We start from the raw sequence: 14874 nt of genomic DNA, 5'->3' as shown, positions 1-14874 counted from the left end.
TATTTTGAAACATGTGACAAGTTGCTTAAATTGTCAGCAGGTCAAATATGAACATCAAAAACCCGGCGGAGTAATGCAAAACTTGATTATCCCAGAGTGGAAGTGGGAAAGGATTACGATGGATTTCGTAGTTGGTTTGCCGAATACTTTCAAGAAACATGACTCAATGCAGGTGATTGTGGATAGACTCACCAAATGTGCTCATTTTATACCGATTCGGGTTACTCATACCGCGAGAAGCGGTTAGCAAATATTTACCTCCGTGAGATAGTACGACTTCATGGTGTGCCTATTTCTATAATATACGATCGAGGTGCACAATTTCTTGCTGAGTTTTGGAAGTCTTTTCGAAGTCGTTGGGTTCACGGAGTCGAGTTGAGTACAGCTTTTCATCCACAAACTGATGGACAGTCTGAGCGAGTTATTCAGATTTTAGAGGACATGCTTAGAGCTTGCGCGATTGATTTTGGTGGCCATTGGGACGATCAGTTGCCTTTGGCAGAGTTTGCTTATAATAACAGCTACCAATCGAGTATACAGATGGCGCCGTTTGAGGCTCTTTATGGTCGCAGGTGTCGTTCACCAGTTGGATGGTTCGAACCGGGCGAAGCACAACTATTAGGTCCAGATTTGGTTCGACAAGCCTTGGAAAAAGTTGCATTGATACGAGAACGGCTTCGGACAGCACAAAGCAGACAAAAGTCCTATGCAGATAAGAAAGTACGTGATGTGGAGTTCACAAAGGGGGAAAAAGTCTTTCTAAAAGTATCCCCTATGAAAGGAGTTATGAGATTCGGTCGGAAAGGTAAGTTAAGTCCTAGATACATTGGTCCTTATGAGATTTTGGATCGAATTGGGTTGGTGGCATATAGACTTGCTTTACCTCCGAGATTGTCTGTTGTTCATCTTGTATTTCACGTGTCTATGCTAAGACGATATGTTGGTAATGATAGCCATAAGATTCAGCCAGAGGATGTGGAGCTCGATGAAAATTTGACTTATGAGGAAGGTCCGATATCTATTCTTGATAGGCAAGTGCGACAATTGAGGTCAAAGAAGGTAGTTTCAATCAAAGTGTTGTGGCGTAATCATCTAACCGAGGAGGCTACTTGGGATACGAGGCGGATATGCGAGATAAATATCCACATTTATTTGACGAGACAGGTATGATCTAGATCCGTTCGAGGACGAACGTTATTTTAAGTGGTGGAGAATGTAATAACCCAATTTTTTTAATAAGGGTTTAATTGGTAATTTTAGCTAAAAGGAATTTAAAAGAAAAGAAATTCGTAATTAGTATTAAAAAAAAATAGAAAATAAGGAATTTGGTGGGCCAAGCCCAAATAGGAAAAGGAAAAGAAAAAAAAAGAAAAAAAAACAATTTAAAAAGGAAGGGCTTCCAATTTGAAAGAAAAGAGAAGAATGTTTTTAAAAAGGAAAAGTCAAAAAAAAAAAGAGACACGAGCCAACGAAGCAAAAGAAGAAAAAAAAAAAACGCAGTAGAAGAAAGGGAGAAAAAAGAGAGGAAGAGAGAGGAGAAAAATAAAGATTTTTCACCCAACTCATCAAGGTAATGACTCTAAATTTTATTTAAGTTTGTTACATAATTATTAGGTGAATCTTTATGGTGAAAACATGGGAATATTTTGAGGAATGGAGAAAGTTTAGCTCTAGGGTTCTCAATCAAAATCATTGATTTGAAAGGGCAAATAGTATCGGATTTTAGACTTCTATATATCGTTGGAATCCTCTCGTTAAGGCCTTCCCGAAAACATATGTCTTGTTGGGTTTTGAACACATTGACCAGAGGGCGTTTTCGTCCTTTAAAATTTGACTTTAACCATTTAAGCCTCTAAAAATATAGAAGTGGTTTACCCTATGGGTTTTGACCATTCTAAATCCGTTTTTGTGTAGTTTGAGGCAATTCAGAGACTCGAGAATGCAGTTTTGATTTATTGGAAAGTGTGCTTGAATTGTGAATTTGAGGTAAGTGAGACTTTAAGCTTTGGGTACTTGCTTTTCAAAACCCATTTTAAAAATATATTTTCTCTGCCTGGTCCATGTGTTGGGGCGAGCGTGTGCTTGGCAGAATCGGTGGTCCTTAAGGCCAACCGCATATATTTTATTTTCAAATAATCCAAAACTCTCTTTATAAATTGTTTTGTGATGTGATATAGCTGTGAGCCATGATATTGGGGCATTGTGTATGCTTCCCTTAGCATTGTGTATGATTCTTGATTATATTGGGGCATTGTGTATGCTTCCCTTAGCATTGTGTATGCTTCTTGATATATTGGGGCATTGTGTATGCTTCCCTTAGCATTGTGTATGCTTCCTTGACATATTTGGCACATTGTGTATGTTGCCGTGGATTCATAGTGTTGACTAATTCTTTAACTGCCACTTATGATGGTTTGTAGTGTAAATTGTGTTGAGATATATAATATATTTGATAAACAGCGGTTTGGACCTTGGTTGCTATTATATAATGATATATTCATGTGTATAATATTTTTGTGCTTGTTGTGTGTTTGTATTTTCTAACACTTGTTCCAGGGGTATTTGAAGTGGCGGGTCGAGGATCTTCTTGGGTTATATTTATGTATAACTCACTCCTTACTGCATGTCCATGCGAATCTTTGTCGTTGAGAACGAAGATTTGGTAATTGAAGATTTCGTGAGTGGATTACTAGTTTATTTCTAGTTCTTTTAGGTGAGCCACCGCATTGTTCGTGGAGGTCTTAGACCATTTCGGGCTTTATCTAGTTTATTTCTAGTTATTTCTTTTATTTTGGGTTTACATGCCCGACACTCAAACTCATGTAACTCTGTTAGATGCTCCATGGTCTTAGCGTGGGATGTGGGCTAGAGATTCTTTTTATCTTAACGTTGATTGGTTTTCATAAATCGATTATGGATTTGGTTGGCGACTATTTCGCATTTTTATCATTAATAACGTTGTTGGACCTGCACTTATTTTCTTTTAGTGCTTTTATAAATGATTAAGAGATGATATATGGTTCGCTTTATGTTTCTTTGCATTGCCGTGACCTTCTTTATTATTAAATTAGAGACCCTTTTAGGTTAGTTTTTGTAAAATAAAAATTATAAATAAAAAAAAACATGCTTATGTGAAAGGTTTTCGGTAGTTTTTTTAGTAGTGAAAAAACTTCTTAAATGTTCATACCAACTTCCAGATAAGATCCACTATTTTAAGATGACCACTTAAGAAATGGTAAGATTTTAGCATCACCAAATGATGAAAATAGAAGGAGATAGAGCATCACCTTGTTTTAGCCATCGTGATGAAGTGAAAATACCATTTCTAGTGCCATTTAGTGTAATAGAACACCACACATTAGCAATGGCATGCATAAACAGGTTAATCACGTCTATGTTGAAACTAATTCTTTTCACAACAACACTAATGAATAACCAAGACATCCTATCATATGTATGATTTAGCCATATCTAATTTAATCCACATTGCCACCCAAATTCTTAGACTTAATACCTTGAGCAATCTTCTGTGTTAGCAAGATGTTCCCAGTATAAGTCTACCTTTTAAGAACCACTTTGGTTTTCAGAAATCATGCAAGGAATTAAAGGGTTGTCTTTCTGATAGTTTTGCAAGAGAAATTACTGAGACTTACATGCCTTAAATCAAAAAAAAAAAAAGTTGGAAGGAGAATCAACCATAAGAATTAAGGCAAGAGGGGTATGTGAGAAGAATTTAGTCAGTTTCCTTTTTGAAAGAAAAAGTGAACAAATTTTATCACATCCTCCTTTATAATATCCTAACAAGACTGGTAAAACTTACCTGGGAATACAACTGGTCCAGTAGCACTGTCAGGACTCATAAAAAGATAGGCTCCTTAATTTCATCTTCTCGAGGACACTTGGTAATATAAACATTGTGCTCATGTGTTGACATAAACATATGTGTTTTAATGATTGACAAAGTAAATGAACAAAGATAATAAAACCAGATATAGAAACAAATAAAGTGAATGTCATGCCCCAAACCCCACCCTAGATGTGACCGGCATCCGACGTCATGAACAACATTGGAAGAACCTAAACGACACAATAATAACACTTGAATCCGCCAGGTTCAACATTCGCCTCCAACAGTTTATAAAATAAAGGTAAACAAATCATGCATATATGAATTAAATCGAAGTCTTTAGTAATCAATACTCAGTCAAACATAACAACGTGCCCGAGAGTTAATCAATAACTCAACAACTACCCACAAGAATGTAAACTATGGAGCTTCTAAGATAAAGGATTAATAGTCTAACTCATCAGGACGCAGCCCGGAAAATTAATAGAATGAATAAATAAATAGGGTGTCCCACGAATGAATGTGTGGGCTCACCAAATCAGCAGTAACAGCAAGTCCTTCCTAAGCGCCCGGAGTATCAAGAACCTGCTCTTCTCCGTTACCTAACATACCATCAAAGACAACAATGGCATGCCTGAGTACTTCGTACTCAGTGAGTGCCTCGGGGACAACAAGTAATACGAAAATAGAGTACAATAATACATAAATAAGTCAGTTATGAAAATCATGTGAAACCAATGTAAAAACAGTTATTTAACTGGTGTATCTCAATAAGCATTATCAAAACCGTCTAGGAAGCCTCTTGTCAATTACAACTTTCAAATGTGCCTTTTAAATTGATTAAGATTGTCAACAACAGTGCCATGAAAGAATAAGAATATCACACATGCCAATACAGGCCCAAAAATCAAGCACATCAAAGGGGTGACCGTAGAGGTTCCCTTGTCACAGCGCACCACACCAGAATATGAAATTCAACGATGGCTATCCTTTCTCCCGAATAGCTAGGCATAATCACACCCCAGGTAGTGAACCCGAAAGTAGCCACTCTTCCTCCCGAATGGCTAGGCATTATCACACTAGGATCCATAGTGGCTACCCTTCCTCCCGAGTAGCTAGGCCAAACACAATAACAAAGTTCATAGCATAGAAGCCGATTCACAATTTGTCTCAAAGTAGTCACACCATCAAATAGCATTAAAGTTCATTATGCCATTATGAAAATCCATAATTTCATAGATAATCTTGAAAACATTTCCACTTCTTTACACAAGAATCCATTGTCATAGTTCCTTTTTAAAACATCAATGCCAACAATTAACCATCATCACTGATCATCTCTTGTAGAAGAAAACAATTATGATTTCATATACGTATATAAAGGATAATACAATCAAGGTTTAATGTTGGCTTGTCCCCTCACACACACCAACCACAAGCAAAGACATGAATTAGGGTTTTGCATGAGAAGTTCACCTTTTTATTCAATAAAGAACCTTTGAGAAGAAAACATATATCCATGATAAGGTTTTTAAAAGAGAGACATATCTTAATTAGGCTTCAATAATTCACTTTTACACGAAGAACACCCAAAACCCTAGCTTGAGTCACTTTGAGAAGGATTACTTTACAATCCTAGGTTTTTCATTCAAATCATGCTAAGAATCATGGATGTAATGCTAGGATTGATTAACAATGTTAAAAATGTTCTTACCTTATGTTTAGGGAAGCCCTAGGGTTATTTCTCCTCAAAAGGTCGACCAAAGATGGATTGGAATGATAGTTTAAGAAAATTTCACGTTTTGGGGGTTTATATAGTCGAGCAAAGTGTGTGACGCATCCTGCGAATTGCACGTTTGACCCGTGAAACGCAGCCCTACCGCACGACATATCAGAGGGTATGATTTTTGGTGTTCATCCTGAGATTCGCAGTATTGAACCGCAGGATGATCCCGTGAAACGCAGGTTAGTAAAATGGTCATAACTTTTTACTTACAAGTCTGTTTAAGCTCCACTTTATACCTTTGGAAAGGTATTTCAAAGATCTACAACTTCTACTCGAGGAATTTTTCCCAAATTCACAATGAATTTTCACTAAATTGGCCTACAAGACAGGTCAACAAAACTTAGGCGATTTTAAGAACTCTTACAAACTTCACTACTTGGTCTTGATCTGAAATCAACTATTCCCACCCAAACTCATATTGATAGGAATTCATATGCATAAAATGTCACATTACTTCTCATTTAATACCTTCATCTAACTCCGATTTACGGAGTGTTACATTATCCCCCTTTAAGATCATTCGTCCTCGAATGAGAATTGTAGCCTAGAAAGAATTCACTAAACCACAAGTTGTTTCGAACAAACACAACGATTCATCTATGAATAATTTAAAAAGCTAGCTCATACCTGTCATAGGGAATAAGTGAGGATATCTCTTCTTCATGCCCTCCTCTGCTTCTCAAGTAGCTTCCTCAGTATTATGGTTTCGCCACAACACTTTAACCGATGCTACATCCTTTGTTCTCAACCTTCTAATTTGACGATCTAAGATCTGCACTGGTTCTTCTTCATAAGACAGATCTTCATCAATTTCAATATCTTCATGGTGCAACACATGGGAAGGATCAGGTTTGTACACTTTCAACATCGAAATGTGAAACATCGGATGAACCATGGACATCTCAGCTGTTAATCTCAACTCATAAGCTACCTTCCCAACCCTTTTTATAATCTCGTAAGGACCAATATAGCGAGGACTAAGCTTGCCCTTTCTGCCAAAATGCATTACCCCTTTCATAGGTGACACTTTCAAGAAAACCTTGTCGCCAACAGCAAATTCCAATTCCCTATGCCTCATGTCCGAATAAGATTTTTGTCTACTCTGAGCGGTCTTCAGTCGCTGCATAATAAGATTTACCTTCTCGATCGCCTCATGAACTGAATCAGGACCCAACAACTCTACTTCCGTTGGTTTAAACCAACCAATTGGAGAATGACAACGCCTCCCGTAAAGAGACTCATAAGGATCCATTTGAATACTCGCTTGATAGCTATTGTTGTAAGCGAATTCCACCAGAGGTAGATGTTAATCCCAACTACCTCGAAAAAATCGATTGCATAAGCACGCAACATATCCTCTAAAGTTTGAATAGTTCTCTCTGCCTGCCTGTCAGGTTGAGGATGAAAGGCAGTGCTCAATTTCACTCTAGTCCCCAAACTTTCTTGAAACGTCTGCCAGAAATGAGCAGTAAATTGCGTATCTCTGTCAGATATGATAGATACCGAAACACCATGCAACCTAACAATCTCCTTCAAATATAACTTAGCGCACTCCGCCACGGCATATGACATCTTTACAGGAAGAAAATGGGCAGACTTCGTGAGTCTATCCACGATCACCCAAATCAAATCATACTTGGCCCTTGTGCGAGGTAAACCTACAACAAAATCCATATTTATCATCTCCCACTTCCATTGAGGAATCTCAATGTTTTGAGCCAAGCCACCAGGCCTTTGATGTTCAGCCTTCACCTGTTGACAGTTCAAACACTTAGCCACAAAGTTAGAAATATCAACCTTCATGCTCTTCCACCAATAGTGTTGTTTCAAATCCTTATACATCTTGGTGGATCCCGGATGAACCGAATACTTGAACTATGAGCTTCTATCATTAGGTCTTGTCGAAGACCATCAACATCGGGAACACATAATTGTCCTTGCAACCACAGAACACTATCGCCAGTCCGAACAGTAAATAAAGTGTACTCACCCCTTTCCACTCCATCTCTCAAATTTGCTAAAAGTCCATCATTATATTGCTTGGATTTAATCCTTTCCACAATGTCAGATTGTAATGGCGTGATTCCTACTAACTCTCCATCTTCAGTTTCATCAAGTCTGACCCCAAGACTAGCAAGTCTTTGAATGTCCTTCCCCATGGGAATGTCATGTGCACGCAAATAAGCCAACGTGCCCATAGATTTTCTACTCAAAGCGTTAGCAACCATATTAGCCTTACAAGGATGATACATAATATTCAAGTCGTAATCTTTTAACAACTCCAACCACCTCCTTTGTCTGAGGTTCAACTCTCGCTGCTTGAAGATATATTTCAGACTCTTGTGATTGGTAAAAACATCACAATGCTCACCATACAGATAATGACGCCAAATTTGCAAAGCAAATACCACTGCAGCCAATTCCAAGTCATAAATCGGGTAGTTCTTCTCATGCTTCTTTAACTGTCGTGAAGCATAAGTAATCACCTTGCCGTTCTGCATCAATACACAACCCAAACCAATTCTAGAAGCATCACAATAGACTACATATCCACCACACCCAGAAGGTAAAGTCAAAATAGGAGCCGAAGTCAACCTTGTCTTAAGTTCTTGGAAACTCTTTTCACAAGCTTCGGACCACTGAAACTTAGTAATCTTCTGTGTCAATTTAGTCAATGGAGAGGCTATTGACGAAAATCCTTCCACAAACTTTCGGTAATAATTTGCCAAACCCAAGAAACTATGAATTTTCATCGCACTAGTTAGTCTAGGCCAATCCTTAACCGCTAAAATTTTCTGAGGATCTACTTTAATGCCGTCACCAGTCACCACGCGACCCAAGAAAGACACAGATTCAAGCCAGAATTCACACTTGCAGAATTTTGCATAAAGCTCGTTCTCCTCAAGTGTTGTCAAAGTTATCCTCAAATGATTTGTATGATCCTCACGACTTTTAGAGTACACAAAAATATCATCAATAAACACAATAATGAAGAGGTGTAGATAAGGCTTAAAGACACGATTCATCAAATCCACGAATGCAGCAGGTGCATTAGTCAACCCAAAGGACATGACTAGGAACTCAAAGTGCCCATAACGAGTACGGAAAGTGGTTTTTGGGATATCCTTCTCTTTTATCTTCAGTTGATGATATCCAGACCTCAGGTCAATCTTCGAAAAGAACTTAGCACCCTGAAGTTGGTCAAACAAATCATCTATCCTAGGCAAGGGATACTTATTCTTAGTGGTCACCTTATTAAGCTGACGGTAGTCAATACACATTCTAAGGGAACCATCCTTCTTCCTAACAAACAAGACTGGGGCACCCCATGGTGAGGAACTTGGTCGGATGAAACCCTTATCCAACAAGTCTTTCAACTGATCATTTAATTCCCTTAGCTCCGCCGGAGCCATACGATAAGGTGGAATAGAAATAGGTTGGGTGTCGGGGATAACATCAATCCCAAAATCAATAACTCTATCGGGGAGGAGGGGGGGTACCAAGAAGATCTTCGGGAAATACTTTGGGATAATCACTGACTATGGGAACAAATGCAAATTCGGATACTACGGCTTTTGTATCATTAACAGTGACCAAATGGCAAATACACCCCTTAGCAATCATCTTATGAACTTAAGATAGGAAGTAAATCTACCCCTTGACTTAGCAATTTCACCCTCCCACACAATAACAGGCTCCTCGGGAAAGGCAAAACGAACTAACTTATGGCGATAATCCACATTAGCATAACATGCGAACAACCAGTCAATCCCTATAATTATATCAAAATCCACCATCTCAAGTTCATACAAATCAGCCACAGTCTCACGACCTTTAATCACAACAACATAATTTCTATACACTCTGGAAGTAATAACAGGAACACCCGAAGGCGTATCAACAGCAAAGAGTTCCAACAAAGGTTTGGGTTTCATACCCATATCAAGAGTAAAACAAGGGGTCACATAGGATAAGTTTGAACTCGGATCAATCAATGAGTAAGCATCATGACAACAGATGGTAAGGATACCTGTAACCCCAGCCTCAAAAGCCACAGCCATCTCCCTACGGGTCAACCCATAAAGTCGAGCTGTCCCTCCACCAGAAGTATTAGCAACTTCCTTTCCTTTGCCGTTGCTACGAGCATTCTGATTATTATTGTTAGCATTACCAGCAGGCGGATTTCTAGCAGATGCAAAAGCAGGCGAATCATTCTTTTGGTTATTCATAGCAGCCATCTCATGTAGCCACTTTTTGCATTCCCTCTTAATGTGGCCTCTAATCCCACAATGATGACAAATATGTTTTTCCCACACTGGTGGGCGACTACTTCCCTGCGAAAACTTACTATTATTATTATTATTATTATTATTATTATTATTATTATTATTATTATTATTATTATTATTATTATTATTATTATTATTATTTTTCTGGCCTTACCTACTAGAAGGCACACTAGCATGGGAATAAGAACCAGACGAGCAAAAAGCGGGAATACCCTCTCTTCTCGCCCTCCATTATAGGGCAGTTACCACCGAAACCACCCGCGGATCGGCCTTCTTGTTTTGATCTCGATCCACCCTCTCTTCATTTTTCCAACTCTCTTGTTGTTCAAAGAAACCCAACCGTAGAAGAGAAAGTGCAAGTAGAGACATAGCAACAATAAAGACACGCAGACTTGATACGTCATACCAAGCCTTTCACAAAATGAGTCAACTTATGCTTTTTAGTCGGAATCATGTATAAAGCATACTTTGACAAACGGATAAACTCCAAACTATACTCGCGAACCGACTTGTTACCCTATTCTAGCTTTTCGAAATTCGTAGCCATAGCAAATATTTTCTCATAAGACAAAAACCTTTCCATGAACGCCTCTTCAAATTTAGCCCACATTGGAGCCAAAGCAGTGTTACCCCTCTCAGATTCCTACATCTCAAACCATGCATGAGTAACATCCTTCAACTGATAAGAAGCAAGCCTCACAGCTTCGGAATTCGGGGCACCCATTTCCCTCAATGCCTTGAAGGTCTCATCTAAAAAGTGCTGGGGGTCATCCATCTCTCGTGACCCAAAGAACTGTGGTGACTTCAAGTCGAGGAATTGCTTAAATCTGCCTCCACCATGAGGTCCCGCACCTCCACGCTGCTGCTGAGCCGCAACCAATGCAGTCAACATTTGAATAGCCATTTGTATAGTACCAATCTCAGGCACACCCGCAACAGGAACAACGGGAGCAGGCGGTGCTGGAGGTGGTGCTTGATTTCCAGCAACATTTCCATTACCAGCATTCGCGCCCCCAAGATTTCAGTTAGCTCTCGCGGGTTGTGCTCGATTACCGTTCTTGGATCGCGTCAAAGCCATTTCTGTAATAGGCACGAATTAATGAACGCATTAGAATGATCCTAAAAGGATTTCAAGCTCTACAGCACAATCTAGAATCAAGAAGAATAGGAAACACCTATGAATGTCCTGGGATTTTCTCGATCATACAGGTGATCAAGCGCACAAGGAAAACTCCACTAGACACAGCTTCACAGACACCGAAAATAAACCTAGGCTCTGATACCAAGCTTGTCAAGCCCCAAAACCCACCCTAGACGTGACCGGCATCCGATATCATGAACAATATCGAAAAAACCTAAACGACACAATAATAACACTTGAACCCACCAGGTTCAACATTCGCCTCCAACAGTTTATAAAATAAAGGTAAACAAATCATGCATATATGAATTAAATCAGCGGAAGTCTTTAGTAATCAATACTCAGTCAAACATAACAACGTGCCCGAGAGTTAATCAATAACTCAACAACTACCCACAAGAATGTAAACTATGGAGCTTCTAAGATAAAGGATTAATAGTCTGACTCATCGGGACGCAGCCCGAAAACTAATATAATGAATAAATAAATAAATAGGGTGTCCCACGAATAAATGTGTGGGCTCACCAAATCAACAGCAACAGCAAGTCCTTCCTAAGCGCCCGGAGTATCAAGAACCTGCTCTTCTCCGTTACCTAACATACCATCAAAGACAATAATGGTATGCCTGAGTACTTCGTACTCAGTGAGTGCCTCAGGGACAACAAGTAATACGAAAATAGAGTACAATAATACATCAATAAGTCAGTTCAGAAAATCATGTAAAACCAATGTAAAAACAGTTATTTAACTGGTGTATCTCAATAAGCATTATCAAAACCGTTTAGGAAGCCTCTTGTCAATTACAACTTTTAAATGTGCCTTTTAAATTGATCAAGATTGTCAACAACAGTGCCATGAAAGAATAAGAATATCACACATGCCAATACAGGCCCAAAAATCAAGCACATTGAAGGAGTGACCGCAGAGGTTCCCTTGTCACAGTGCACCACACCGAAATATGAAATTCAACGGTGGCTATCCTTCCTCCCGAAAAGCTAGGCATAATCACACCCCAGGTAGCGAACCCGAAAGTAGCCACTTTTCCTCCCGAATGGCTAGGCATTATCACACTAGGATCCATAGTGGCTACCCTTCCTCCCGAGTAGCTAGGCCAAACACAACAACAAAGTTCATAGCATAGAAGCCGATTCACAATTTTTCTCAAAGTTGTCACACCATCAAATATCATTAAAGTTCATTATGCCATTATGAAAATCCATAATTTCATAGATAATCTTGAAAACGTTTCAATTTCTTTACACAAGAATCCATTGTCATAGTTCCTTTTTAAAACATCAATGTCAATAATTAACCATCATCACAAATCATCTCTTATAGAAGAAAACGATTATGATTTCATATACGTCTATAAAGGATAATACAATCAAGGTGTAATGTGAGCTTGTCCCCTCACGCACACCAACCACAAGCAAAGACATGGATTAGGATTTTGCATGAGAAGTTCACCTTTTTATTCAATAAAGAACCTTTGACAAGAAAACATATATCCATGATAAGGTTTTTAAAAGCGAGAGACATGCCTTAATTAAGCTTCAATAATTCACTTTTACACGAAGAACACCTAAAACCCTAGCTTGAGTCGCTTTGAGAAGGATTACTTTGCAGTCCTAGTTTTTATTCCAAGAATCATGTTACGAATCATGGATTTAATGCTTGGATTGATTAACAATGTTAAAGATATTCTTACCTTATGTTTTGGGGAAGCCCTAGGGTTGTTTCTCCTCAAAAGGTCGACCAAAGATGGATTGGAATGATGGTTTAAGAAAATTTTACGTTTTAAGGGTTTTTGTAGTCGAGCAAGGCGCATGACGCATCCTGCGAATCGCACGTTTGACCCGTGAAATGTAGCCCTACTGCATGACATTTCAGAGGGGTATGATTTTTGGTATTCATCCTGAGATTCATAGGATTGAACTGCAGAATGATACCGCGAAATGCAGGTTAGTAAAATGGCCATAACTTTTTACTCACAAGCCCGTTTAAGCTCCACTTTATACCTTTGGAAAGGTATTTCAAAGATCTACAACTTCTGTTTGAGGAAGTTGTCCCAAATTCTCAACGGGTTTTCACGAAATTGGCCTACATGATAAGTCAACAAAACTTAAGCGATTTTAAGAACTCTTACGAACTTCACTACTTGGTCTTGATCTGAAATCAACTATTCCCACCCAAACTCATATTGATAGGACTTCATATGCGTAAAATGTCACATTACTTCTCGTTTAATACCTTCACACCTAACTCGAATTTACGGAGTGTTACAGTGAATGAATCAGACAAAGGCAAATCATGAACCATAAGCCACTAAACAAGGTGGATGAATCATGTCTAGGGATATGATATACTCAAGAGAGTTGCAGACAAGCAAAACATCGGACACGTGAACTAGGTCTACGAACATGTTCCACCATAAGTACAATAAATAGATCAGAGACATAAGAAAATAGATCGGAGCAAGACAAAGATAGATGGACTAGGTCCAGAAAGATGTTCCATACTACTTGTAGATAATGAAGTGAATGTGAATGATATGTTCCTTAAGGTTCAGATATGCAGAGGTAAGTCAGTACAGAGGACAAAGGAGGAAGAAGCTAGTAAAAGCAGCATAAGTCCAGAGCAGAATGTGTTATTAAGCTTATCCTGGATTAAGCTTACTCTGATGAAGATATAGTTGATTGAATAAAGTCTGAGAATGCGTTTTATCTTAGAAGAGTAAGCAAACAGGTCTGCAGAGACGAGCTAGCAGAAGATTACTCAAAAACTAATATAGACTACAGATGAATGGAACAGGCTTATGGACATGTTCCATCTCATACAAGTAAAAAGATTCAGAGAAGAAAGAACCAGATGCATGGGCTAGATTCAAGAACATGTTCCAAAGACACAGTCTTACTTAGAGTAGGATTTGTGTTTTATGGTAAAAAGATTTGTAGGATTCTTTGCCATAATTATCAAGATTCTTCAGACTACTACAAGGACAATGAAACCGTATGAAAAGGAAAGAATCCTACGTAAACTTAAACCCTATTACAACTAATGGGCCAATTCATGAAGGGTTTAGGTTTGCCGACTTGCTGTGCACTCAATGCTATAAATATTCACGTATTACCAAGAAGAAAGTTTGCGCACCAACAAAGAGAGAAAATTGGAAGTTAAGCAAAAGCTATCAAAGATATAATTGAGAGAACTTCTTATTACAATAGTACGACCCTAATACTACGAAGAAGATTAAAAAAGCTGTTTTATAGAGTTTATATTTTATAGTTCTTTAGTCTAGATTTGTGTATTAGTGATAAGAAATGATATGTTTTGATGACATGACAAACCCTAAGGAACCAGATACAATTAGGTTCGCCTATCTAAACTTGGTTAACCTTAGGATATCTCATATTCTGCTATTCTAACATGCTCTTTGAAGGATCAGATGCCTGCAAGATTTGCTCATATCTAAGAGACTAGATATGCTGATTCAGAAGGACCAGATTGGGTCAGGTCTCTAGCCTGCTCACCCAATGGCGCAGCTATAGAGCTACTGACAGTGTAGTCAGTACTTACGACTTGTTCGAAAAACAGATGAGGGACCAGGTTCCTCCAGATAAAGATCCTGATCACTGAAGCGTTGAAAGTACAAATCCACAACTATAAAGTGTGCTACTAAAAAGTACAATGCAGCTTACAGCAGCACCTCAGTAAGGTTGATTGATTAACGGTCTAGATTTCATGAGTGGTTACCTCTACTCTCTCTCTCTCTCTCTCTCTCTCTCTCTCTCTCTCTCTCTCTCTCTCCTTG

At 38.6% G+C, this 14874-nt stretch overlaps 1 protein-coding gene and 1 pseudogene across 1 annotated transcript; one reads left to right on the top strand and one right to left on the bottom strand.

Moving 5' to 3' along the window:
• Window positions 1-471: 471 nt before the first annotated feature.
• On the top strand, window positions 472-1175 carry LOC132044847 (uncharacterized; annotated as a pseudogene).
• Window positions 1176-6312: 5137 nt separating this feature from the next.
• On the bottom strand, window positions 6313-6885 carry LOC132044846 (uncharacterized). The gene has a single exon (XM_059435383.1). It carries the CDS (start codon window positions 6883-6885, stop codon window positions 6313-6315), a length of 573 nt encoding a protein of 190 aa, XP_059291366.1.
• Between the last annotated feature and the right edge of the window lie 7989 nt (window positions 6886-14874).

The sequence above is a fragment of the Lycium ferocissimum genome, unplaced genomic scaffold (genome assembly GCF_029784015.1).
Source record: "Lycium ferocissimum isolate CSIRO_LF1 unplaced genomic scaffold, AGI_CSIRO_Lferr_CH_V1 ctg5326, whole genome shotgun sequence".
NCBI lineage: Eukaryota > Viridiplantae > Streptophyta > Magnoliopsida > Solanales > Solanaceae > Lycium > Lycium ferocissimum.
This window is presented reverse-complemented; position numbering and strand designations above follow the sequence as displayed.

Excerpts from the sequence above, each read along its gene's own strand:
- LOC132044846 (XM_059435383.1), bottom strand. The coding sequence starts at position 6,885 with ATGGATCCTTATGAGTCTCTTTACGGGAGGCGTTGTCATTCTCCAATT.